We start from the raw sequence: 27,509 nt of genomic DNA, 5'->3' as shown, positions 1-27,509 counted from the left end.
TATCTAACTTGGCATATTAAATGCTGCCCATTTTTTCAATAGTATTGACAACTCTCGTTAAAAATGTGACCAAATAAGGTACTTAAGAGTGGATATCCAAAAAGAGAAGTAACTAGAGATCAACAAATGCTTTTCAGAGTGTAATGAGAATAAGTTTAGAATTCGTATTGTTTTAAGGTATTTCATTTTGGTGAAGATAGGAGGATATAATGAAATATAAGTAGAATTTTAAAAGCTGGTAAAGATGATTTTAATTACTCCGCTTTCAAATTTGGACTTACTTAGGATAGGAAAAGGTAAATTCACTAGTGCTGAGATTAATAATTTCCTAATAACTGGTGCTTGAATATATTCAATATAGGGCAAACAAAGGGAAAACAAAACACTTTCGTTTATGAAGTAAATATTTCCATATATGAAAGTATGGAGAGATATATATATGTGTATGTATGTATACACATAGACACACACTCTGGTGCTTCCAAATTGCTAACCTCATAAGCTGTGGAGCATCAAAAAGAAAGATGGAAAGGTAAAACTGAGACGTAAATTGTGGATGAATATTGAGAATATTTATTTAAAAGTGGTAATTCCACAATAAGTGGTGGGGGTTTTTTAAACCATCTTGCTTCACCGATGAAGTGAAAGTAGACACTGGAACAACAACTGCTAAGTAAGAATATATGTACCTGAATGCTGTCAGTCCATAAGGAAGAGAAAGAGGGGAGAGACCTGTCTAGAGAAGGTCATAAACACTGATGACTGTTTATTTTAAAGGAAACCCTTTGGACTGTGCTGCTGATTTGGCTGTGTGCATGGATTTTCTCTCCATGGAAAACAGGGAATGGGCAAGAGAGAAGCTGCTGTGTGCCTGAGTCTTTTCCTGACCAGGGAGTTGAGGCATTTCCAGAGCCTTGGGAACAATGAATAGTTTGAAGAAAGATTTAGGAAGAGCTAATGATCAGAAGCTCAATATAGGTTAGGTCAAATAAGAAATCTATATCCCTATATTGACCATCTGATGGTCATGGATATAGAAGTGGAGCCTGCTAGCAGTTAGTGGAGAAGTCTGCAGGAGCCCAGCTGATTTTTGTCAGAAACCAGTGAAGCTGTATCAGAAGATCTGCAAAACATTAGTAATTTCTAGGAAAAAAAAGTGATTATTTTATTAACTGAGAAATTTCAGGTGAACATACTACAAAAAATCTCCTGATCCGCTTTAAAAAAAGGGATAAGTGACTGGAAATGATAATGTATTCCTGTCATGACTTGATATCTCTCTGAAAGTTTAAATTGAACAAAACAACTTAATGGAGAGACCTAAGTGCCTTGTACAGAAAGTCTCTAAGCAATTATTCTTTCCCTTTTCATGAACCTTTCTCACCCCATAGATCTGAACAGGTGCAGAAATGCACATTGGTTCACATCAGTGTTAACGAGCGGCAAATGTACAAACATGGCTGATGTGAATGATAGCTGAAATCAAATGAGTACGTGCAAGGAGTGCCTAGGTAATTTTTGCAAGCTTTGTTGAGCATGCAGAGAAAAAAGATGTTGGGGATGGTTGTGTTGATAGGGATTAGGGCATCTTCGTTAAAGACATTAATCAGCTGTCTCCCTGCTTGTGTAGGAAGCGTCATTGCTGTTAGCTGAGGTTGGGTGCTAGGAATGGTGTGCCACTGATACCATCAGCTGATAAGTTTGGGGGAATTTGTTGAATTTTTTTTTTTTTCACTTGCTGAAACAATGTCTGAGCTGATGACAGCTTTCCCCCAATTGTTGTAACAGTATGTGCATGAAAAGTTTTCCACAAGTTGTAAACATATTCAGAAGTGCATTATGGTACCATATTCCTCCTTTAATCACTTTTGATCTATTTTTTTTACTAATAAAGATTTGAAATGACACGAATAGTTCATCTTTTTCCCTGGAGAGCCAGTTGGCATAGAAATGCCAACTATGCCACCTATGAAGGAGAGATTTTATTTTTTAAGCTGTTTTCTGTTTCTACTTGTGTTTCATATTGTCAAACATCAGATGCTTAAAAAAGTCCGTAACACAGAAGGCTGAAGTACAGTGACCTATTGCTCTTTCACATTCAAATGAATAAAGTAGCTCATACTGTATACCTTTAGAAAAGGAAGAGATTATAATTTTTTAAGGCAGAAGGGGATTTATTATGACAGAAATTAATCTCTGCAGACATTACTTTAGGGTTCTATTCTAACCCTGAAAGTAGAGGCACACTTTTACAATATTGTGCTATTAGACTAAATCCAAAGCTTAAGTCAGCACTTCATCTTCACCCAGGATTAATCTTTCAGTCCAGTCCCAGATTGGTATTCAAATGAGAATTCTCTGCTTAGATTAATCTGATTTCCTTTTCGTAAAACCGTCTCAGGTCTTCAAAAATCATCCGGCCCAACCCCTCAGATTACACGACCAGAAAAAGTTAAATTTCAAGAAATGTTTATGCCTAGTTTACACAAGTACATTGAAGTTCTTCACAACTACAAGCTACAGTTTAAGTGCATATAGTCTCTTGATCACAGAGGCTTTCAGAAGAAGCAACTACCTCAATTTTCATGAGACTTACGATAAAATCATGAGTTTATTGTTCTGAGATTTATGTTCTCCTGGAAATTTTCCCATCCAATTTGTATGTGGACATTTAAAGTTGATGATATCAGTTTATTAATTTTCTAAAACCATTTAAACTATGTGCCATGAATATTCGAGTTAGAAAGTTGGTTGAACCACCTACCTGCATAGTAATTAAATCAGCCTAGAACACAAGCAGAAGGAGGTAGATGAGCTATTGGTATCTAGAAGCTTTAACTTCCCTTTCAAATAATAAGGGATACAAGTCAAACTGTCTTTTTACCTTAGGAAAAACAAATTAGCTGCCTCAACATTACATCTGAAAAAGCAGCTTAAAATTTCTTAAAAGAACTGCAGACTTCATCTGTTTTTATGTTCACATTTTGCATCTCTGCACAGGTGTGTCTTCAATATGATTTGTGGTTCTGCTTCTCAGTCGTGGTTCAGTCTCTCATTTCGTGGAGAAATACGTTTGAACTTAGACACTGTACACTGGACTTTCTGTAAATCAGAAAACTATTAAAGCTCTTTTTCTGAAAATTGATTTTAACGTGAAACTGCTACTGGTAGCAAGTACTTTCTCAGTCGTCTTCTGAAGTTTAGTGGCTCTTCTGGGCTTTAGAACTGAGGCTCATTTTTATTATCCCTTGACCAAATTTCTATTGACTGTCTGTTTTCTGGACTGTTTATTCTTTGGTGCCACCTGGAGATTTCTTCTTTGGAGTAAGTTTTATTCTCATGAAAGGGAATAAAAGGGAATTTTATTTCTATAGAGAGAGCTTTTAAAACAAACCATAGTTCAAGTAGCAATATAGGAAATTGAATAAAAATATAGGTGCTGTTTTAGGTAGGAATGACAGTCTACCTCTTCCCATCAATGGTGAGACCAAATCCTTGAGCTAGAAAACAACCATTGTATAGCATACCAATAAAGAGTGTTGTACCTCCCTAATAATTTGCGTGAATAGCACCCTGAACTTGTATGTCATTACATTTGCAACTGTTTACCTGTAAATTTCATCGTGCCTTTTGTTTCAGTGGGTGTCAGCATCTGCTTGGAATCCTACAGTATCAGTATGTTTACCTCGGTATCAGCTTCTGTAAATTTCACTACATCAATGTGTAATGCATACTAAATATGTTCATATTTATATTTAATGCACATTTTATAAAAGAATAAATAGGGATTAATTTTTCCATGCACACTTTCTATTGCACAGGATATGTTCTATTCTTAAATTATAGAAGAAAATGCGCCCAAACACCCAAGTCACCTTTCTTCCATCACTTCTTTCCTTTTAGTTTTGAAGTCTTGTGAATCACGCAATTTTTTGAAGATGTGTTTTTTTGTCATCGTTTCACTGTCTTAAGCAGATGTTTCCTACAGTAACACTTCTGCCAGAAATTGTAACAGTTATCATTCTAGGTGTTATAAGATAGTTGAAGAAAATTGTATTCATTTTAGGCTAATGATTTTGTACATAGGGACTGACTTGCTTCTCCCATGCCTAATTCAGGGTACTGTACCTTAGTTTTTGGCACGTATTCCTATCCCAGGAACTATAATGTTAAAGAGTAAATAGTTTTAAGTTGGAGTAAATAATTATTTTTCTTTTTTTCAAGGACAAATGATAGTGAATTGCAAATTGATTTGCTAACAGTAACAGTAGCTGACTGGTCTATGTGCTTTTACAATGAAGAGTGCTTTATGAAGCAGTGTGCAGGTGGTTGTGGATGCTACTTTTCTGTTTGCACAGTGCATCTTCTTTAGCCTTCATATCATAAAAATTGTTTTCATAAACTGTGAATTTCTGTTCTTGACAAGGATTGATGGGTAACTGTTACCATCATGGTGTGCTGCATTATTTATACAGAGCAGCTGAGTTCTTTTTTTCAGGTTGTCCTTTGCTGTCAAGCAAAGTATTGCACTCTTCAGTCAAGAATCACATAACATTTTGTGGGCTTTTATAGGATCAAAAAGTATGTTATATAAAAGTGCAAAGTTTGACGAAGAGCGGATTTACAATTTTTACCTTCCTCCTCACTATTACTGGCTTGTGGAAAGACAGAATTGTTGTACATTCAGTATTTTTTTGAAAAGGAGATGGCTAAAGAATGCTTATGTGAAAGTATGTCACAGAGCATGATGGACTTACAGAACAGTTCCTCTCCAGGTGCTTTTAATAAAAAGAGATACAGGTCCCCTAACTGAATTATTCACCATGAAGAAAAGCTGCCATAGTCTTTATAAAAAAGCCTAATTGTTACTAGAGAGTAGATATCTCATCATTTTATTTGAGTTTTGCTATATATATTTTCTGAGTTTGGATATATAGGGAGGGTTCTTAATTAAAATTCTAATTTTGAGTATATATGGATCTCCACTTTAGTTGTACTCTTTTTGTCTTTTTTTTTTTTTATTCTTAACCAGCCATGTTTTCCAAAGAGAGGATGGACAATTCACTCAAGGACTTACTTGACCTACAAATGTTCTGAAGAAATTGGAGATGTGAGGAAAAACAAAAATTAAAAAATACCCCAAATTTAGTATCCTCTAATAACTTAAATGTTTTGTCTGCTCCTCAGTACAGTATGGTCTGAAATAATGTGGGTTACATTTCTACTGTAACTCTCTTCCATGCAAAAAGTAGGAAATACATATATGTATATACATACATATTTTATGTATATGAAATAAGACACATATATAACATCACTTCAAAGCAAGGGTACCCTAAAAGAGGTAAATGCAAAGGGGTCATGAGTTCTGGCAGTTTGCGGGGGGAAGGGGGAGCATGTGCGTGTATGCTTGCACCAAATCTCAATAGCTTGATGCAATGAGATTTTACTGTCTGAGATTTTCCTGAGGATGACATAAAGGCAGCAATACAGTACATGTTTTATATACAGTCTTGAGTCATACTTTAGTGCAGGGTTAGACACAGTAAAGAAAAACATAGATTATTGGTTTTATTTGACACTTGCATTCTTACTGGACCCCTTTCAGAACTTTTTAATAGGTGTATAATATTAACTATCTTTTGGGGTTTCTTTAAAATAATGGAGGTCCCCTTAGATTGTTAGTTTAATTTACAGAAATTTGTTAAATTGCACAGTCAGTTGCACAAACAGCATATTACTTATCACTATGGAAAGTCATCAGCACAGAGCACAGTTCTGTAAGAGTTACTGTAAAAGGTACAGTTCTTTCTTTGGATTTATTTTACTCTTCCATTCCATTCTTTAAGAGTGTTAAAACTGAGGAATTAAAAGAATTGAACAGACACTCTGGTCTCTCTTTTATATCTCCTCCTGAAGGCTACTTCAAATAATGTTAGGTAGGAAATCAAAATAATATGTTGTATACACTGGTAATACTGGAGACATGTTCAAGTTCTGAGACTAGGAAGCACCCCTGGGGTGTATCTTTCAGAGTTTACATCTTTCTGCCGTTGATCACCTCAATGCTAATTGCCTGAATAGGGTGTCTTCAGTGAAGAGCAATTGAAGGATAAGGAAAATCTGTTTGTTTAGCATTATTTAGGCAGGCCACACTGATCCATTGTATCAGTCCTTGCCCTACGTCCCAGGGGCTTTTGAAGCATAGCTGATTCATAGCATAGCATAGTTTTGAAGCAAAGTATAGCTTTGTTTCTAACTGATTTGTTCTGATTCTGCAATCAAAATGAATTATGGCAGAACTTGAAAAACTTCCTTGGGACATGGAGGGGACTGTCAAGGAGCACTGAGGAACTGTGGCTGCTCAAGTCCTCTAGCCTCCATCCCTACCATGAAGTTGGTGGGTCACAAGTCATAGTGAAAGCCTCCCTGGGGGCACAATGTGAACACACAGCAGCTCTCGTCATAAGGCTGCACACAAAAAAATCATTGATTGGGGGTAAAATTACTGTTAAATTGCTCAAAAAACTTTAATGGCTTTAGTCTGTATTGTCAAAATTAATCCTGGGATCACATGTAATTGGCCTTTGTCTGGCTGACATAAAGCCAACATAGAAGCGTGCTGCTGGCCTGAATGCCGTGCTCCATGTTTAGCAGAAATAGAGCTGCGTGCCAGTGCCTGATCTGGATCAAATCTGGGTTGTTGAGTGATTTAAGAGTGCATAAGTCTGGAACACATGACGATGAAACCACAGCCACAGTTCTTTGCTTACAAGCCAGGTGATAAGCCAATAGCCTGAACTGAAGCCACCACTCAGCTTTCTGTTGAAGGGAACTTGGAGAGGTAAGATCCTGGGTAAATTCCTTTCCAAGTATATATCCTGAATGACTTCAACTAAGAGAAAACAATTTTTTTGTTATTGTTAAATTTGATTGTCTTTTGCAAGTGAATTGCTGTCAGTGCATCTAAGAGAATCCCATTTTACAGAGTAGAAGGCTAGGGGAAGATGATTACAGAGAGGTGTGCTGTTAAATAAATATAAAATAGAACTAGCCAAAAGGTATTCAAAGGACACAGAGGCTGTCATTCTTTTCTGTTCTTGGTTACCAGCAATCTGTCATACTTAGAGCTTATGCATAACTTCTGGAGAGTTTTATATGGGAATCTATTTTTTTTTTCTTCTTTAACCCACAGGGGACGCGTGTGACTCCAACCCATGCAAAAATGGTGGAATCTGTCTGTCAGGGCTGAATGATGACTTCTACTCATGTGAGTGTCCTGAAGGCTTCACAGACCCTAACTGCTCTAGTGTTGTGGAGGTTGGTAAGTGCAAACCTTAAATGCTGGAATAATTTTTCAGGTAACCCATTAGTCTGTGGCTGGCCAACCAATGATCATGTCCACAGCATTTTGTATAGTGCTGTGGTCATTGCATTGTTCATTATTGATTTCTTAACCTTTTCTCTATATCATAGGTATCTATATCATAGCTAACAGTTAAAACGTTATCTGACAAATGTATCTGCAGAATGTAATCTCTCAGAAAAGTTCAGTGCTCTATTTCACAAAGAGAAAAGATCATTGTTGTGACCTGAAGTGATGCACATTTCTCAAAGATCAATGTAATTAGATATTTCTATATATCCTTGTGCTGATCAATGACCATTTAAAGCTTGGTTTCTGATAGTTTTATGCCTAGGTCCAGAGGAAAGACTAATTACTTAAGCAAGTGAAGTTACAGAAACAACATAGGAGAAATCAGAATAACACATAGTAGTTGCTTGTTAGAATTTCAAAACAAATACCCAGCTGGAGGTTCTAAATAATTATTATACGAGTGCATAGAGTGCAAGTCAAATGTACTGAAATTTTGTCATGTGCATTTAACTCAGAGTGAATGTAAGTATGAGTAAGTAAGCTCCAAAATATCAGGCCAGTCTTAAGAAAACTTAAGGAGAAAATCAAGCTGCAAGGGAAAAGATGGTAGACAGCTCATTGTGGCACAGGCCATCCCATCTTTTTTAATGGAGCAGAAGAGCTACAAGTTGACCAAGGTGTTATATTGTCCTGAAGAATGTATAAAAGTACATGTGGTAGAGCAAAAATATAAATAGACACTACTGTTCAAATAGGTACATTTTCTACCTGTCTTTTCCATGGAGTTGTGGGAGTTAGGGTAAAAGGTACAGAAAAGCATTGACTTACAGAAGAGATGGCAGCGTCTCTTCTTCCGTTCGTATTAGGAAAAGATGCAAAAGTGGAGGTTCTGTGGCCGTACCTCTAATCTGAAGGCTTAGCGTTCCCTGTCTGCGTTTCTTCTGCTGACAGCCTAAGTATTTGGAAGCAGTACGGCCCTTCAGGTATTTCACGCCGTACGTCCGTGCCTGTGATTCATCGTCAGCCTGGGTCGCGCTGCCGTGCGTCAGTCCGCGACAGCCGAGCGGCGCGGACACGCTTCGCTCCTGCCAGCAGGACACTGGCCTCGGGCGGAAAGGCAACGCCGACAGCCATGCCTCCACAGACGGCTCCCTGAACCCCGGCTCAGCATCCCTCTGATGCTGCTGCCGTCCTAACGCTGTGCGGCTTGAGTTTTTTGATAAATAAATAAAGGCTAGACAGGCATAACCTGAACACACCATTCTGGGGATTAAGTATATCCCTCTCTATCGTGAGATAAGGCGAGCAGAATTTAGTCCAGGAACCCAGGGTTGGTTTGGTTTTGTTTTCTATTTTTCTTTTCTGAAAATGATGCTACTGTTGTTCTGGGAGTGAATTCTACGTCTTCACAATGCAATTTTAAGGGAATTTGTATTGAATTTTATTTCCCTGAAGATAAGTTTTCTGCAGACAAATGAACTAGTTCCTGTGAGAGAATTACCAACTTTTGTCAGACACCAACTGCATTTTTTTCTGACTATAAAATGTCATAGTACCTGGTTATTACCTAACCTTTGCGTTGCACAGGAAACTGCTTGTTCCTTTCTCCTTTCTCCTACAGCTATATACCATGCTACCCTAAAATGGCCTTGACATGGGTTTACTGCAGGAAGCTTTTGGATTTATCCTGTGCTTGGCTGGCAGGAAATTGCATTGTGCATAACTGGGAGGATTCTGATCATGAGTGAATCTGAGATAAAAGCATATTATGATAATCGCCACTGTAATTTACAACTAAATATTAACAGGGCTTTAAAATACACATGTATACTTAACTAAATCCTACAAACACTTCAGAAAGATCTCAGTTTAGTAAACAGAATAAAGCATAAACAATTAGAGAGCTAGAGAATATGTGGTAATCATAGTGCTTACGCAGGCAGAATATTACATTTTTAGTTTGCAGTCCAGAGGAGGTGTCTACTGGACAACATTGCTTAGAGTAAAGGACTTATTAATATCCCTATATTAGCTAAAATCCAAAGTGTTAGTTTAGTTTCTGTTTGTCCTGTATGATTATGCTTCATGTATGAATTCAGAGACTAGTCGTTACTTTTAAAAATAGTTTTTAAAATAATATTTTACTTTTTAGTAAAGGCTGTCTGAGGCTCATTCAGCACTACATAGAGTCATATAAACCACTGGAAAAAATGGTATTTTAAAATAATATTTTGATATTTCTTGTGAAAATGATGATGAATAGTGTAAGCTATTAGTCAATTAGACTCCATTAATGAAACACTGGAGTGTTTCAAGTAAAATAATCAGTTGAAAGATGGGTCTGTGAGGACCCCAGAAGTGCAAGACCCCATGTGATCACTTTTACCAAGAGTGTTTATTATCAGATGTAAGTTTGGAGAAGGGATCCTAACAAAGGTTATTTCTCATTGGCTTTTTAATGAGTTATTGCCCAAAAGCTATTTGTCTTAATCCTCAGTCTCTCAAAAAGGTTTCTTGACAATTTCCTGTATCGTTGAAAACACTAAGGTTGTTGAAAATTAGGCATTTATGACGTCAGCAGGCATCTACTAAGAAGAAAAGAGGAGGGAAAAAAATCAACACAGAGATGTTTCAACCTATGTCAATGTTTCCCTCAAAAGGGCTGTACCACAAATTATAAAAGCAGTTGAGTATTCTGTTCCGTCTTCTCGTTAGATGCTCCACTGTTAGACTTTATTCAGTGCTGGTGACAGGATGCCATTGATCTCTGAACATTAGCTGGAAAGTCACAAATTTTCAAGGAACATACCTCAGACAGGAGGATTTCACAGTAAGAAGTAACAGGGATTTTACTTAATCACATATTAAAATGGGTAAATAAAAAAAAGCCATATACATAGGAAGTTATAAATCCACATAAAGGAAAAAAGATAGATGCATAAATGTACATAAAGATAGGAAGTTTAAATATTTAGGCAGAAGTCTTACCTAAGATGATCAACAAATAAGAATGTAAATTCCATTATTATCTTAATAAAACTGAGATGTAAAATAACTCAACAGGATCATAGACACCTTATTCCAGTCTAAGAAGATTCATTATTGCTGTTTTTTGTGTAAATTTACCCATGGAAAATCCTGAGTGCTCTGCCATACCTCTCCACTATTTTCTGATCCTGTAACTTTGAGTGCATCTAAACCAAAATTTTTGTAAGATGTTTGTAATAAATATTTATATATTTTAAATTACCAATCGTATTACCAATCCTACTCTTTCTCTAATGGTAATCCTGCTTTATGTCCTATGTTTCCTTATACTAAATACTATACATAGGCCTCCTAAGAGAGTAGAGATTAGATGCTGTATCTATAATATCACCCTGTTTGTGCAGTCAGGTCATTTCAATGCTCTGTGTATCCTAACAGATTCTAAATATCTGATAAACTGGCAAAGAATAAGATAGAGGCAAGCGGAAAAAAGTACATTATGGTTCTTTTCAGTGCAGCACATCCTCCAGTGAGGTAGAAAAGGATTTAGCTAAACAGATAAGACTAAAAGGTAATTATATCAAGCTTCCCAAATAGCAGGATGTTTTCCAAAGATAATAAGGACACTATGGCCTGAGTTACCTCTTTAGCAGTCTCCTACCTATATCTTTGGAAACGTGAATTTTAATCTAGACTGAAAAAGATTCACATGTAATTAAGATTGGTATTGAAATGCATTACAGACAAGTTGACAGACTTTACATCATTTAAATAACAAATAATTCTCAGAAGCCATGTAAATTACAGAAATACCATCAACTACAACTGTTACATACAATTAATAGAAGTCTTTAATATATACTGTTCAGAAAAACTACTAACATGTGTCCTAATCAACATGGGCAGTTGATGAAAGAAAAGTAGCTTAGTCATGGACAGTGCATGACGGGAGCAATGACAGTGTGACTCTACACATTGAAATAATACTGGGGAATTTTTTTTTTTACATAAAAATTATTCCCCTTTTTTGTAGTGTGTGCATAGGGGAAAACAGGGAGATAAATACATGACTGAAGATAAAAGTTAAAGAAAGAGCAGCTAAGTTTAGTATGCTGTAAGGCTATCACAGTATGTACCATGAGTCACCGTGTTCATGTCTGAAAAATGAGCAACTTAAAACTATTTAGTTTTGATCTTCCAAATCTGAAATTCAATAGCTGTCTGAGAGGATAAACTGGCAAGCAAGTTTAGTTTATGTAAGTGGAAAAATAAATTATGTACAATGACAGGGAGGGTAGAGGAGCCATGAGCGCATTAGAGAAGAGCTAGGAACAGTCTCCAAAGCTGCATTCAAATAGGGTGTCAGTACCCTTCTGGAAAGTGTCTTTACATTTTGCATCAGCTCTCAATTCTCACTGAGAGAAACTCATTATTGAAAAACACAGCAAAAATGTCTATGTGCATTTTAGAAGGGCGGAAAGGCAAGTTAGTGATCTTATACACATAATGCAGAAAACTCTGGTCTAAGTTCGGTGGGTCCAAGTCATGGTGGCTGAAAGAAGGGAGACAAGCTGAAAGGAAAAAAAGAGATGCCAGTTTTGCATTACATCTTTATTCTGCCAAGTGATTAAGAAGTGATTGTAGCATTCCTTGTTTATCACATTGCAGTGTCTTCCTTACCGGTTTAGTCTTTCCAGTGTCCAAGGAAAACTATTTCTTTGACAGCTACCATCTCTGAGCCTGGGACACAGGAATCAAAGGGATTCATCTGTTTTCATGCTGAATAAAAATTCAGCGAGATGGATTAGACCCAGAGTGCTATGTTCTGTTGCCTTTGTGGCTTTCTTTGGGCAACCTAAGTCTCTACCTTTGCTGTCCTGTCCTCTGCACTAACAGGGCAAGAGCTTGTCAAAAGAATTAGTAAGAATAAATTTCTGTCATTGTTTTCCGGTCAGTGTTACAGATGCTTTTTAATGCCATGAGTAGAAATGACTGAATTATTTCAAAGATTTTTTTTTTTTTATAGTCCTACAATATGTGATTTTTTAAGGAGTTTTGTTTTCACCACACAATGAATATATGTACTAATGGATTTTCTCTCTAAGGTAGAAATAATGAAATGAACCCCATGTTACAAAAGAAGTGTCATGTGTACTTAGTATGCAATTTATATGAATGTAGCTGCCTTAGCTCTAAATTAGGTAGCCTGAAATAATGCAAATTAAAGCACTGGCAATCACAAAATCAGAGTAGGTGAGGATGGGAAGCACTTCTGGAGGTCTATAGTCTCCTTTCTAAAGGGAGGATCAGGGGTGCAGGTTTCTCAGGGCCATGTCTAGTTGGGTTTTGAATATTGCCAGGGATGGAGACCTCACAGCTTCTCATGGCAATCTGTGCCAGTGTTTGATCACCTACACAGTGAAAAAACAGGCAAACAGACCCCAAAACCCCGAATATTTTTAAGTGGAGCTTTATGAATTTTAGTTTCTGCTCATTGTCTCTTGTCCTGTCATTGCGTACCACTGAGAAGACCATGACTCTGTTGTCTTTATTTCTGTGAGACTTCTCTTCTCCAGGCTTAACAGACCCAGATCTCTTAGGTGCTCCTCATATGTCAGGTGCTCCAATCCCTTAACTATTCTAGGGAAATAATCACGTCTCTTAGACTGGTGGTAGTGTTCTCCCCAGTACAGTACAGGACTCAGTGCAGATTGCCCAGGATACTGGGAAATAGAGTGTGGACTCCAGATTTCAGCATCTGCTGTCACTGCTGTATGTGTATTTGACTATTGACTATATTTATTGCTATCATGACAGAATCTACCTAAGTGACTTATTCACCATGTTTCTTGTTGCCAACAGGGAGATTTTACTATACGGTTGTCAATTCTTCTTCAGTAAGTGTCATGCTTTGCTCTTGATACTGATTTACTATCTGGAAAAATTGCAAAGGAGTGTGTGTTTGGTTATATTTGTGCTCTTGAAAATTGTTTCAATTGTTCTGTTGGTATAAATGTGAAACAGCAGAATGGTGAGTTGGGCCCATATTTGAATGTAGGAAGAATAATCAGGTTTCATGGGTGAGGGTTAGTATCTTCTGGGAAAAAAGTAAGATGGAATGGGAGAGGGGAGATAGAAAACAAGTTCTTCCCTGCTGAGCTTTATCAACGGTACCTGTTTGGATTCTGCGCTGATTCCTTTCCTTGTGGGCAAAGAGGGAAAGTGCTAGTTTTCTTGAGCAACAGCTTATTGCTGCAAAGTTCTTAATAATGTCCAGGTTTCCACTTCTGAGCAATGAGAGAGGTTGTTAAGTGGAGGCTTATCAGCATGGCACCTGACTATAACGAAGCTGATTTTGTGTGAATCTGGTTTTTGTTTGTTTGGTCTTAGTGGGAAATACCCCCAAGGTATTTGCTAAACTATTTGAAGTGCACTCTTACATTACTTTCCTTATGATTAGAATTTGCAGTATGAGTAAGGACAACTAAATTTCCTCTTAGTAAGGCTGTAGCAGTTGTACATTCGGTATGTTGAGGGCATTTCTCAGTGTTCTGTTCTGAGGCCTATAGCCTATAGTTTTACAGGAACTATCACATAATCAGGGCACCTGGCTCATTAGGAGATGTTCTCAAAGGTTATGGAATTCTGTTAAAAGCCAATCAATAGGTATTAATAACAATAATGTGACAAATTAAGTCTTAATTTTTAGTTTCTGGATAGCCTGAAGAGTGCATACTGCACAGAAATCTAAATTGAGTAGATTAAATGCATGTAAGCAGAATGGCTTAATAAATGGCATTAAATGCAATGCAGAAAATGTTCTTAGTGATAACTGTACAATGTTTGTGCCAAAACAATTACCTTTGGTGTTGATTGCTAGTAAATCTGTTGTGAAAATACTGTCTCAAGTCAAAACTGGTGAGAATACTAAAATATGGGTATTCATAGAATCATAGAATACCAGGTTGGAAGGGACCTCAAGGATCATCTGGTCCAACCTTTCTTGGCAAAAACATGGCCTAGACAAGATGGCACAGCACCCTGTCCAGCTGAATTTTACAAGTGTCTAGTGTTGGGGAATCCACCACTTCCCTGGGGAGGGTAAAAAATTTTCCTCTTGTGTCCAATTGGAATCTCCCCAGGAGTAACTTGTACCCATTACCCCTTGTCTTTTCCATGTGACTACTTGTGAAAAGGGAGTCTCCATCTGATTTGTGGCCATCCTTTATAATACTGGAACATGGTGATAAGGTCTCCCCTAAGCCTGTTCTCCAGGCTGAAGAAACCCAGTTCCTTTAGCCTTTCATTATGTGGCAGAGTTCCCAGTCCTTTGATCATCTTTGTGGCCCTTCTCTGGACCCTCTCCAGCCTGTCCACGGCTTTTTGTGTAGCAGGGACCAAAACTGAACATAGTATTCTAGGTGTGGCCTGACAAGCGCTGAGTAGAGTGGGATAATGGCTTCTTTACCTCTGCTGCTGATGTCCTTGTTGATGCAACCCAGCAACCTGTTGGCTTGCTTTGCCGCAGCAGCACACTGTTCACTCGTATTGAGCTCTTTGTTCACTAGGACCCCCCAGTCCCTTTCCACAGAGCTACTCCCCAGCCAGGCAGATCCCAGCCTGTGCTGCACTCCTGGATTATGTTTTCCCAGGTGCAAGACCTTACATTTGTCCTTGTTGAACTTCATAAGGTTCTTGTTAGCCCACTTTCCCAGCCTGTCCAGATCTTCTTACAGGGTGATTTTCCCTTCAGAAGTGTCTGCCTCCACACTTCATTTGGTATCATCATCAGCAAATTTCCTCAGTGTGCATTTGATCCCATCATCGAGATCACTTACGGAAGATATTTAACAGCCTTGGGCCAATATTGATCCCTGGGGAACCCCACTTGTGACAGGTTACCAGTTCAAAAAGGAATTATTTGCTACCACCCGCTGGGTGCCACCTGTCAGACAGTTCCCCACCCACCACACAGACCACTTGTCTAGACTGTAAGTCAGCAGTTTCTCCAGGAGGAGGCTGTGGGAAACCGTGTTGAAAGCCTTGGAGAAATCCAGGTAGACAATGCGCATTGCTCACCCCACAACAACCAAGCAGGTTACTTCGTTGTAGAGGGTGATCAGGTTTGTCAAGCATGATTTGCCCTTGGTGAATCCATGCTGGCTTTTCCTAATCACATGCTTCATTTGACTTGTGATAGCCCCAGGAGGATACTTTCCATAACTTTCACAGGGACTCAAGTAAGACTGTCAGGCCTATAATTTCCTGGATCCTCCTTTGAGCTCTTCTTGTAGATGTGGGTGACATTAGCCTTTTTGCAGTCTTTTGGGACGTCCTCCAATCTCCACAACTTCTCAAAGACTATGGAAAGCAGCCTCGCAATGATGTCAGCCAGCTCTGTCAACACTCTCGGCTAGATAATGTTAGGGCTCATTGATCTGTAGGAGTCAAGCTCCTGTAGTAGTTCACGTATCAGCTCTTCCTTCACTGGTGGTGGGTCTGTGTTTGCATCACCTGGGTTTTTGTTCCCAAGGCCTGGGGCCCCACAGTGCTGGTAAAGACAGAGGTGAAGAAAGTGTTGAGAACATCTGCTTTTTCATCATTGTTGGTGACTAAGTCATATCACCTGTTTAACAGCAATATTTTTCTTCTGTTTCTGCTTGTTACTTACATACCTGAAGAACCCTTTCTTGTAGTTTTTGGCCTCTCTGGTCAACTTCAGTTCAAGCTGAGCCTTTGCTTTTTTATCTGTATCTCTGCACACCCTGGCAATGCCCTTGTAGTTCTCAACAGGTATTTCCCCACTATCCCATCTCTGGCATGCTTCTCTTTTGGTTTTGAGCAGACTCAGAAGCTTGCAGTTAAGCCAAGGGGGTCTCTTGCTCCGCCTACTTCCCTTATCTTTAAAAGGGCATGAACTATTTTTGTGGTTACAGGAGAGCATTCCTGAAAAAATCCCAGCACTCACTAGCAACTTAATCCCCCATGGAAACTTCCCACGGAATCCCTCCCAAGTGAGCTCTGAGCAAGCTGAAGTTTGCTCTTCTAAAATCCAAAACCTTTGTCTTAGTGCTAACCTTCAGCATGGCTAGCACAATCTCAAACTCCACAATATTGTGATCACTGCAGCCGAGGCTATAAATAACAGAGATATTATAAAGCAGGTTTTCTTGGCTCGTGAGTAGCAAGTCCAGCAGTGCCTCATTCCTGGTTGACACATCTAGTATTTGTATGAGAAAGCTGTCCTCTACACATTCCAGGAACTTGATGGATGATGTGTGTGCTGCTGTATTGTTCTTCCAACAAATGTCTGGGTAGTAGAAGTCACCCAAAAGAATCAGGTTCTATTGACCTGAAGCTTGCTTAAGTGACCCAAGTATTGCTTCATTGGCCTTATTATCTTGGTTTGGAGGTCAGTAGCAGATGTCTACTGTAAGATCCCCCTTGGAGACCTCTTCCCCTCTGGTCTTTACCCAGAGGCATTTGATAGGGCTTCCACAATCACCATAGCTGATTTCTATACATTCAAGGTCCTCCTTAATATAGAGCGTGACTCCTCCTGCTCTTATTCCCTGCCTGTCTTTATGAAACAGCCTGTAGCCACCCATCACAATCCTCCAGTCATGTGAGTTGTCCCACCATGTTTCAGTTATTCCTATTATATCATAAGTTCTGACTGGGCAAGGAGCTCCAGGTCCTTCTATTTGTTCCCTAGGCTGTGTGCGTTGGTATATATAAGGTTGGTCTTCTGGTTCTTACCTTGGGAGGCAGCTAAGGAACATTTGTCACTGCTCCAGTTGGCCTGGCTTATTCCCCAGTTGATTGCAATGGCATGAGCGTTGCCACTTAGGACTCTGCCCTTGAGTCATAGAATCACAGAATCATTAAGGTTGGAAAAGACCTCTAAGATCATCAAGTCCAGCCATTGAGACCTTCAGTTTAAAGCCTGCCGCACCAAGTTGGCCAGCCCGCTGCCGAAGATTCTCTTGCCTTTTCTAGACAGGTGGATCCCGTCCCTCCCTAACAGGCTATAGTCATTGAAGAATGTCCTGTTGTCATAAAAGCCAAAACCCTCATGATGGCACAGCCATGAAGCCAGGAATTGATGTGCATCTATTTCTGTCTGCACCCTTTCCTCTAACTGGTAAAATGGAAGAAAAGACAGCTTGGGCACCAGTACTTTTCACTTGCATACCCAGGGCGTTGTAGTCTTCCCTGATTCTGCCCAGGTTCCTCAGCTCTGGGAAGGCAACATACCTCTTATGACTCCCCATCAAGCTGGCAGATGGGTGCCTCAGTGCCTCTTATCAGTCACCCATTACAATTTCTTTTTGCGGTATCCACTGTGTGCTGCTGGTACAGTTTCTCCTTACAGATCTTGCTCATGGCTGTGGTGTCCACAGCTGCTAAATCCTCATATCTGTTTTTGGTTATAATGCTGGAGCTCAGGGACTGAAGCGGAGTCTGCTTTTGTGGGTCATCAGGGTCCAAGGTATCTCATTCTCTGTGGTGTTCACCACAGGACCATGGTTCTGAAACCACTTATCTATCTCAGAATCACAGAATCACAGAATCACTAGGTTGGAAAGGACCTTTAAGATCATCAAGTCCAACCATTAATCCAGAACCACCATGTCCCCTAAACCATGTCCTGAAGCGCCACATCCACACGTTTTCTGAACACTTCCAGAGATGGCGACTCCACCACCTCCCTGGGCAGCCTGTTCCAATGCCTGACCACCCTCTCAGTGAAGAAATTTTTCTTAATATCCAATCTAAACCTCCCCTGGCGCAACTTGAGGCCATTTCCTCTTGTCCTATCACTAGGACTATCCTATCATTTTGGCCCCTCTAATACTGCGCAACCTTTTAACCGTTCCCTGCAACTTGGCCTCCTCACACAACAGATCATCAACCTGTGCACATCTTTTACAGGTACTTACCTTTTCTCCAGGAGAAGGGTCTGGGCAGTTGCTGCAGGAGTGCTAGCGCTCCTCAGGGCTGTTTAAATCTCCTGCGGCTGCTCCCGGCAATGCCCAAGCTGCGTCAGCCTCTCTTGAGAGAGCTGCCTGCTCCTGGCAAATCTCTCTGCTCTTCCTTAGGCTTTCCTGGTTCCAGGAAGCCCCTTGTATACCTCGACCTAGTGCTCAGCCACAGAATTTACCATTGCCGCAGCTGCGTGCCTAGCAGACTGAGTGCTGCTTTCAGTTTCGCAGTGTTCAAAAGAGCGTTGCATCAGCATCAGTAAATTGGGCAATTAATTCTTGAAATGCTTTTCCCATGAGTGACACACAACCACGCTCATTTAGACTGGAGCTAACATTTTGTTAAAAGAACCTCTGTATTTGAGTACTGAAGCTGAAATTCACTGGGATAGTATCAGAGAATTACAGAACAGCTGAGGTTGTCAGTGAGCTCTGGACATTACCTTGTCTTAATTCTCTGCTCAAAAATGGTCAACCAGACCATGCCCAGTGGGGCTTTGTCTCCATATGAGAGGTTGTGATGGAGACTCCTCAACCTTTCTGGGCAGCCTGTTCCAGTGTTTGACCACACAAAGAGTAAAAAAAAGTGTTTTCTTCTCTTCAGATGGAATTTCCTATGTTTTAAGTTGTGCCCATTGTCTCTTGTCACCAGATAGCACTGAAAAGAGCCTGGCTCCATCTTCTTTACAACCTCCCATCAGGTATTTTTCTATACTTGGTTAAGACCCTGCTGACGTTTCTCTTCTCAAGGCTGAGCAGTCCCAGCTCACACAGGGTCTCCTTCTAAGAAGGATGCTCCTGTCCCTTCTGCATCTTTGTGGCCCTTTGCTGGATTTGCGCCAGTATGTCTCTGTCTGTCTTGTACCGGGGAGCCCAGAACTGGACACAGTACTGCAGATGTGTCTCACCAGTGCTGAGCAGAGGGAAGGATCACTTCCCTTAACCTGCTGGCAATGCTCTGCTTAATGCAGCCCAGAATGCTGTCGGCAATTGAAAAAAGGTGGTTCACTTTTGGGTTTAATCAGAACGCACCTTTTATAAAGTATTTTGAATTATATGACTAATCTTAAAAGTCTACTTAGTACCATTGATCTCAAGATGATCATCCACAGTGTTTGTAAGCTGTGGAAAGTTTAGTACCTTTGTGAAAAATATCCTGTCAGATAAACCCTATCCTGAAAATCATATCACACTTCTTTTTTTCCATTTACAAATTTGTTATTTGAAAGTACAAACTGGAAAGGAATGAGTAATTGTAGTCACACACTAGAGCATTTGACAAAAGAGCAGTGGAATATACAGAGGTAGATTTTATGCATTTTAGTCTAGTTAAAAAGACAAATGAAAAACATCCAGATTCTTGTTGCCAGAGCTACTGCTCAGGATGAGACCTTGCAAAGATAAATAAGGTCTGTGAGCATGGGCCGGTCTGCAAAACACATCCTCAGACCCTGTTTTCAATTGGAGTGATGAAGCTCTCAGTAGTAGAACATGTTTTGATTAAAAGCTCCAACACTGATGCTAAGCCTTGCATACAAAAATATTCAGAAAAGTATGCATATATGTCATGAAAAATTGTCAGAAAACAGTGAGGTGTGGACTCTCAACCCAGGTGCTATTTAGTTGTAAATTTAAAGTACATAGAGTCTACTAAGGGCATGGTGCTCCAGAAACAAGACTTGACACATTGCAGATCAGACCTGCCCCAACTGTGTGTAGACGTCTCCTGTAAGCCAGGTCCATTTCCATTGGGCTCCTATTTGCACCTGACCAGGATTTTTGACCTACTTTAAAGGGCGAAGAAGAGACAGAAGAAGAAACAGAAAAAAAATAAGAGTGGTTTCCCTAGTAATGTGATGTGTCTGTGGCCTGATATGTTTTAAACTGGCTTCAAACAAGTAGGTAGAGTAAGCCAATTATGTTTTGCTAGATCTGCCAGTAAAATAGGCAGCGCATAAAAATCTGTGGAGAGCTTATGTTAACAGCCAAGGGAAATTGCTCTTTGGATAGGTACTCTAATGTTGTCTGGAAAAAGAAGCCTGCAAATAATTCAACCACTTTGAAAGAAAGGGGTCCTTTCCACAGGTCAGATGTAGCTGACTAAAACAGCTGAATCCAGTACATGACACACAGAGATCTAATGGAATAAATATTCTGGTACACAAATTTATGCACATTTCACATCCATTAGTACCTCTGAAGTAGTCCAGGTGCCTGCTAGACTGGCTGACGTTGCTGCTAGGCTGTTTGTACTGAAATTCCATATTAAGTTGACTTTGTTGTTCAGTGTTGTTTGTTTTTGGCTGGTGAGGAAAGATATGGAGATCTGTAGTTTCTATGAGGCCATGTAATCACTGGTTAGAACAAAGTGGTGTTTTCTGCAGAGTCTCATGTTATGCTTGTCACATGCTCATCAGCTGCAGCACGGACTTGGCCATGTCCTGGACTCCTCGCTTCTATGTAAGCTCAAAGAACTAAGTGTTTATAATAGTGTCCCACTGGCTTTTTTTTTTTTTTTTGGTATTTTTGTGTTCAAAAACATGTAAAGCATACATGGTTTATTTTTTAAATTACTAGTACATTGGGTATTGTTAATGCCCTTAAGACAGTTCCTGGTATTAGATCATTTTTGTATGTATGCCATTATCTTTGCCAAATATTAAATCAGAGAGCTGTATGTTTTTGTCTGAGTCTTAAGAGAATGACGAGTTGCAGAACTTTTTATACTTTTAAAATATACCACTCATTAAGAATTATCAAGAAGGCTTAGGGTTTAATTACTCTTCCGTTTTGCTAGAAATGATGTGTTAGCTTTATAGCTTCATTCTTTTGTTCCTTTAGTTTCTTAGGTAAAGTAAGTAGTTTTGATGGTTTTGAAGAGACCAGATGACCTAATTTCTCATAAAATTTAAACTTAAGAAATATGTGGTCTTAAAGTACTGCTCCTGTTTGTGTTCCCATTTTATATAATATAGTGTGCTCCTAGATTTTTATGCAGAAGGATGTGACTCAACAGCATGGAAACAACTTACTAAAATAAAAATGCCAGAAGGAAGCTGATTCTTTAGCTGAAAAGGCAAATTGTTCTTTAATGAGATGATAATTCTGGCATCCTAGGAGATTCAGATTAGAAGATTTTAGACTTTTTAGGCAAAAATGGTCAGATGGAAAATCTAGTGGTGTTCAGGTTAATGCAGCGCAGTTCCAGAGTCAAAGAAACAAAAATTAAAAGCTGAATATTGAGACCCAGAAACAGATGGACATTACTGTTGTTTCTTTTCCCCTCTAAGTTATTTTCCAGATGTTTTTTTCAAAACCATTTATATAAAGGACTTACTAAGCGTAGCAAAATTCATCACGACTTGGAATCACATTTGCTTACCTTTTTCTTCCCATGTATGTTTATTTATATTTAAAATAATGAATTAGGGAAATATTTTTTGATACTCTAAAGAGATGCAATAGTTCATAAACCCTTTTTCTTTTCTCCAGTAATAAATATTCTTATGATCAGAGGTGGAAGAATAAGAGTGGCCAAATATTTCTCTGAATAAATTTAGTCTTTCTAACTGGGAAAAGTTGCTATTAGTAGCTCAGAATTTTTTTTCACTGTGTAACTCTGTGGGCTCTGATGCCTTTGTATGCTCATTTCCTTTTTATTTAAAATCTCTGTAAAGTAATTTGCTTAAGGGTGCAAGATCTGATCTTTCCTGTTCAGCATTCCATTCCAGACGCAAAATTTTCTTAAGTGTTTAAATCAGTGTGGAATAATGTATCTGCTCTACTCTCTTACATTCTTACATCTTCTGTGCAGTTCCAGAATACTAAATGAACTTGTTAAGATTTTCAACTGGAAAATATACAGCTGGTATCGTCTTGAACAAACATGCCTTGTTCTCTAGTATGTTCAAGACAGAGAACTGTTGGTAGAAGGGGGCACAACTCTGAATGCAGAAGAATTGTGCTGGTATACACCAGATGAAATTTTTATTTTAATTTTTTCAGCAAAGGTGTACACACCGAATCTCATTTTACCTGGGAAAGGGCAATAACTAAATGTTTTAGCTCTTAATTGTTTGGGTTTGTGTTTTGCATTTTTTTCAAATATAGATGTAATTACAGGAACTTCCTAATAGGTTTATAGTTTAAAGTTTTTCCTATTAGGCTACTGAATAAATGCAGGAGTAAACAAAACAGAGGCATTGTATGAGATAATCTAATAACATGGGAGTCAGAATTTGAAAGACCAAAGATTGTTATTGAAATTCTATGACAATTATCAGTCAAAATAACAGGAAGAAAAAAGTCATTTCAGTTCTCAGAGAAACAGCTCTTCAGCATAAATTAATGAAATATTGGGGTAATATGGATAATGAATGAACTGAAATGGTCCTGCTATATCCCAGCTCCAGCTGGCTCATAAAGAGCCATCTAAGGGGTGGCTCTTACATGAGGTAAGACCTTTACATGTCATTCACACTTCAGCTGTTTTAGGACAAGATGAGTCAGGCATTTTTTTTCTTTTGTTTTCAGTTTGGCCCCAGAATGGATAATGAGTATGTAAGTGAAATGCTGACTGTATGAAGCATATGAATAATTTCATTTAAAGATACTGTGAGTTTTTAATGTTGCATCACAAGTGTACAGCTTTCTCAATTTGATGATGCTATAAACTTATGGTTAATAATAATTCAGTCATATTTATGTTATACTATTAACGACCAGAATGATCAGAGCATAAGATTCCATGCTAAATTATTGTTGCAGAATTAATATTTCAAATTTATTCCTTCAGCTGAACATCTGCTTGAGAATTGCCATTGTTGTACCATGAGTTAGGAGAGTCAATAAATATATTATTGCCTTTATTAAAAAGAAGTAATCAATGAGAATAAGACTAATATTTTCAGCTGGTCCTCTCTGGCTATTTCTATAATAATAGAATATGAATTTGACGTACAAACTCTCCAGTCATCCATACCATCTTCATTTTGAATCATGCACTGGACTGATTCCATTGGAAACCAGGAAATTCTGAAGTCTGGAAAAGCATGTGCAAGGGATTGACTTGGACATGAGCTTGATTTTTTATCTCTGAAACTAAAAAGAGTGAGGTAGAATTCAAGATACACAATTTGGTGAAGCCACACTTCAGCTTCCTTGATACTTATGATGCTATTCAGCTTATGTGTCTCTTCATGCGTAATTGGTGCAAATACGCATAGTTCCACTCTTCTGATCTAGGCTTCCAATAAATATCTAATTCGAATATGCATGAATGCATACAAGATTTTAATGTTTTTTCAAATGGATGTGTACAAGACATGCATATATAATCTACTTTGTTTATCTGTCTGTATGCATAAAACTCTGAAAACCCACATTTATTCCTTTTTCCTTTCCTGTCAGAGTAACAGGGGTGGTCAAAATAGCCTGGATTATTTAGGTTTGCCATACAAACAATTAAAATTATATACGCAAGCATTTTGTACATAGAGAATGGGATACAGATGGTCAGACTTCAAATCTTCATGGAGATGCTTCAAATATTCCGTTGCAGTTCATATACACCTTTCTTGCCCTCCCTCTCTACATCAGTGCATCCATACAAACATGTAGTGTTGAAGCAAGTTGTGTAACTCTCATCTGGGTAATGCATTTGTTATTCCTTTCACCCACCAAAAAGAACATGGAAAGAAGCATGGATTACAGCTCTTTATCCCATTTAACATCCGTCACCCAGGAAGATGGGAGCAGTGCGCATGTGCATGGCTTCAGAGCTTCTATTTCAGAGGGAAAGTCCAAGATATCTGTTAAATGACAGAGTCCTTTCTCTACATCTCAGTCAGCATCTTATATAGTTCCTTGTGGCTTTGAACAACAATTAATTTGTCTTCTGTTGGCTGTGCTTGCTCAAGTGGTCTTTCTAGCTGCAGGTGTAGGAAAAACTAGAGAGGAAAAAATTAACTGCCTTAAAGTTCATTTTTCTTCAAAATATACTTAACAGTATTCATGGAGTCTGGTGCCTTTTATGGTGTGAACAGAAACAGGACAGAAGTAATGTTGCTCTTGTCCATGCAGGTATTTGTGTATCTGAGTTGGAGTGATGCCCACATTGTGCAGAGTGCTTCACTCTTTAAGTTTAAATCTAGAAGAAAAAGACTTGGCAACACAAGGCAGACATAGTACTAGCAAGAATTGAATTGATTCTGCTAAATAAGGAGAATCTATGGCAAACCAGTAAATTGAGTACTGCTACAATATCTTAGAGTTTTGCTGGTTTCTTCACAGTATCAGAGGAGGTTTGGATTTTAACATAAGTTGCAACACTGCCAATGAAGTTAGCTGTTCTGCCAAGGTGCTCACATCCAGTTAGAAGCTAGTTCATGTGAAGTATATTTTTCAAACGCAAATGAAATTTTTTTTTTCAGAGGCAGTGTGAGTCATTTCTTGTATGTATTTGCTAAGCCTTTTGAAGTACAAACAATGCGAAACATATTGAGAGAGTTATTAGAGACCATTAACAGAGGCAGAGGTATGAATGGTTTGTTGTGAAAAAAGAATAGAGGCTGTATAATGAGATGCATGTAAAAGATGAACAAATAATGCAATAGAATACAAACTTTTGAAGATTATGTCTATATCAAAATTGTGAATTCTCTTTTTTTTTTTCTTTTTGTCTTTTCATTGGCTTCTGTGTTTGTAATGCTAACCTTTAGGAACATTTGCTGACAATGACCTGGTCTCATTTCAAACCTAGTCTGGAAGCAACTACAGCTTCAGATGCATATTTAAGGTTAAATGAATTGGCTTTGAATCAAAAATTAACGTGCTTTATAAAACAAAAGATGTTCAGTTGCAAAGGATTCAGTGCAAAGATATTCAGTTGCAACATCCAATGCTGCATTATGTTGAGCATTTCAATATGTGGGTTTCACCAAGGCTTTTCATCAAGATGTGGTGAAGGGTCATGTGCGTTGTCAGTATGTCAGACAGACAAAGACAGAGACATGGTGATCCCAGAAATGGCACGCCATGATATGCAATAAATGGTAAGTGCCAAGAAAAGACGTAGCTGAGGAAAAGGTAATACATTATTAGAAATGTGCCAGAACATGAGAACGGGGATCTTTTCTGTCCAGTTCTTCTACAACATGATAGTAACATATGCATTCATTAAAAAATTATTATTTCCTAGTTTATTTTCCAATTTCAGTGACTAGAGATTTAGGAATAGTGAAAAACTCAGTTCCAAGATGTTTATGCACAAACCAACAAGTTGCATCTAATTAAGGAGAAAATTAGATTATCTCTGAGAATCTACAATGAGTAGAGACATGAGTATTTTTGGGCTCAGTGGAAGATACTTGTCTAAGCATTAAGGTTGTTTAAGAGGCATCGTAAAACCCAAATCACACCATTTTCAGACATTCAAATCCACTTTTTGTTTTAAGTTCTGCACACAAAACCCCTTTTCTCATGGTAGATGAGTCCTTCTACTACATTTACCAGCTTTCTCCTGTTGGGACAGTATCAACTAATAACATTCCTCCTGTGGCAAAGAGAGTCATCATGATTAGTGGGGATTCTCAGCTACATAGATATGCCTGAGCTAAGGTCCTGAGTTGTTGCAGCCTTGTGCTGGCACAAAATGTGTGTATGCACAAACAGTGGTTAGATCAAGGCTTGCAACAGAATTGTTATTGTGGATCACGCCTTAAAAGCCCAGAGAAACAAGTGAGAAAAATATTTTTCAACAGCTAAAACTCAGTGTATTAGATTACTATTCTCTAGAAATACAAGACACCATATCCAGTTCTGAATACAGCAAAGTAAATTTGAATATGGCATTAGATTAAACAAAAGACATTCTTGAAGAAGTCTTTTGGGATTTCTCCATGTGTAAGTAAGGTGGGGGCAGTAAGGGTGAGAAGTAATACGAAGACAGAGACATGCTAGAGTATTTAAGTACAAAAGTACTCTTGTTGAAAGGGAGAGAGGGGTATGTCTTGATTAAAAATTCTTCCTACTTTCTTCTCCTTCTTAGGCAAGTCAACTTTTTAATCATCAGTTATATTATTCATTATGAATAATCTAGTGAGGCCAGAATTTGGTCCTGTAAGATTAATTTTTGCAGACAGGAAAACTGCGTTGTCAGTGTCATTTGATTTATTCAAAGATATGACTGAATAGGCTATAATTTATAAGGGGAACTATAATGGTCATAAAAAGAAAATATTTAATTTCAGCTTTTGCTTTTCCTGGCATGAAATAAGAAACATCTGCAGGAGTCATTAGCTCATAGCTGAACAATACATTAGCCTAAGTCAGCAACAAAAGTGAGCAGTGGATTAACTTTGTCCTCACTAGTGGTGTCATTTGGATCAGTCTTAGTTATATGAAAACCACAGACCCTGACCAATGTAGCATAAACAAAGTAATTGAATATATCAATCTGCATGCAAGTTGTGGATACTTCCAAAACATCAGTAAGTTCATCACTTGCCCTCTCAGGATGGAAGAATGGACCTGAGCACTTTCAAAGAATCAGTAATCCAAAATTAAATAGATTAATTATGTTTCAAATATTGCAACTGAATATATGAATGGCCAAAGACCATGAAATAAAAAGTTCCCTAAAATAAGGAATGTGAATATTAAACTAGCAGGCTATGAATTTTGATAGAGTTTTTAATTGCGATGTGTTAAGCACTTCTTTCATACATCTTTTGACCTAGGGGTGCTGGTTGACAGCCGGCTGAACATGAGCCGGCAGTGTGCCCAGGTGGCCAAGAAGGCCAACAGCGTCCTGGCCTGTATCAGGAATAGTGTGGCCAGCAGGAGTAGGGAAGTGATTGTGCCCCTGTACTCGGCACTGGTGAGGCTGCACCTCGAATCCTGTATTCACTGATGGGCCCCTCACTACAAAAAGGACATTGAGGTGCTTGAGCGTGTCCAGAGAAGGGCAACGAAGCTGGTGAGGGGTCTGGAGAACAAGTCTGATGAGGAGAGGCTGAGGGAGCTGGGGTTGTTCAGTCTGGAGAAGAGGAGGCTGAGGGGAGACCTTCTTGTTCTCTACAACTACCTGAAAGGGGGTTGTGGTGAGGTGGGTGTTGGTCTCTTCTCCCAAGTAACTAGTGATAGGACAAGAGGAAATG

At 38.7% G+C, this 27,509-nt stretch overlaps 1 protein-coding gene across 1 annotated transcript in view; it reads left to right on the top strand.

Moving 5' to 3' along the window:
* EDIL3 (EGF like repeats and discoidin domains 3) overlaps positions 1–27,509 on the top strand; it is a gene marked incomplete at both ends in the record, with an annotated part of 263,433 nt that overhangs the window by 63,297 nt on the left and 172,627 nt on the right. Inside the window, one exon of the mRNA XM_082012856.1 lies at positions 7,196–7,324. Coding sequence (XP_081868982.1) covers positions 7,196–7,324 — 129 coding nt within the window. The remainder of the gene's footprint in view (positions 1–7,195; positions 7,325–27,509) is intronic.

The sequence above is a fragment of the Phaethon aethereus genome (genome assembly GCF_964289735.1).
Source record: "Phaethon aethereus genome assembly, chromosome: Z".
Classification (NCBI taxonomy): domain Eukaryota; kingdom Metazoa; phylum Chordata; class Aves; order Phaethontiformes; family Phaethontidae; genus Phaethon; species Phaethon aethereus.
This window is presented reverse-complemented; position numbering and strand designations above follow the sequence as displayed.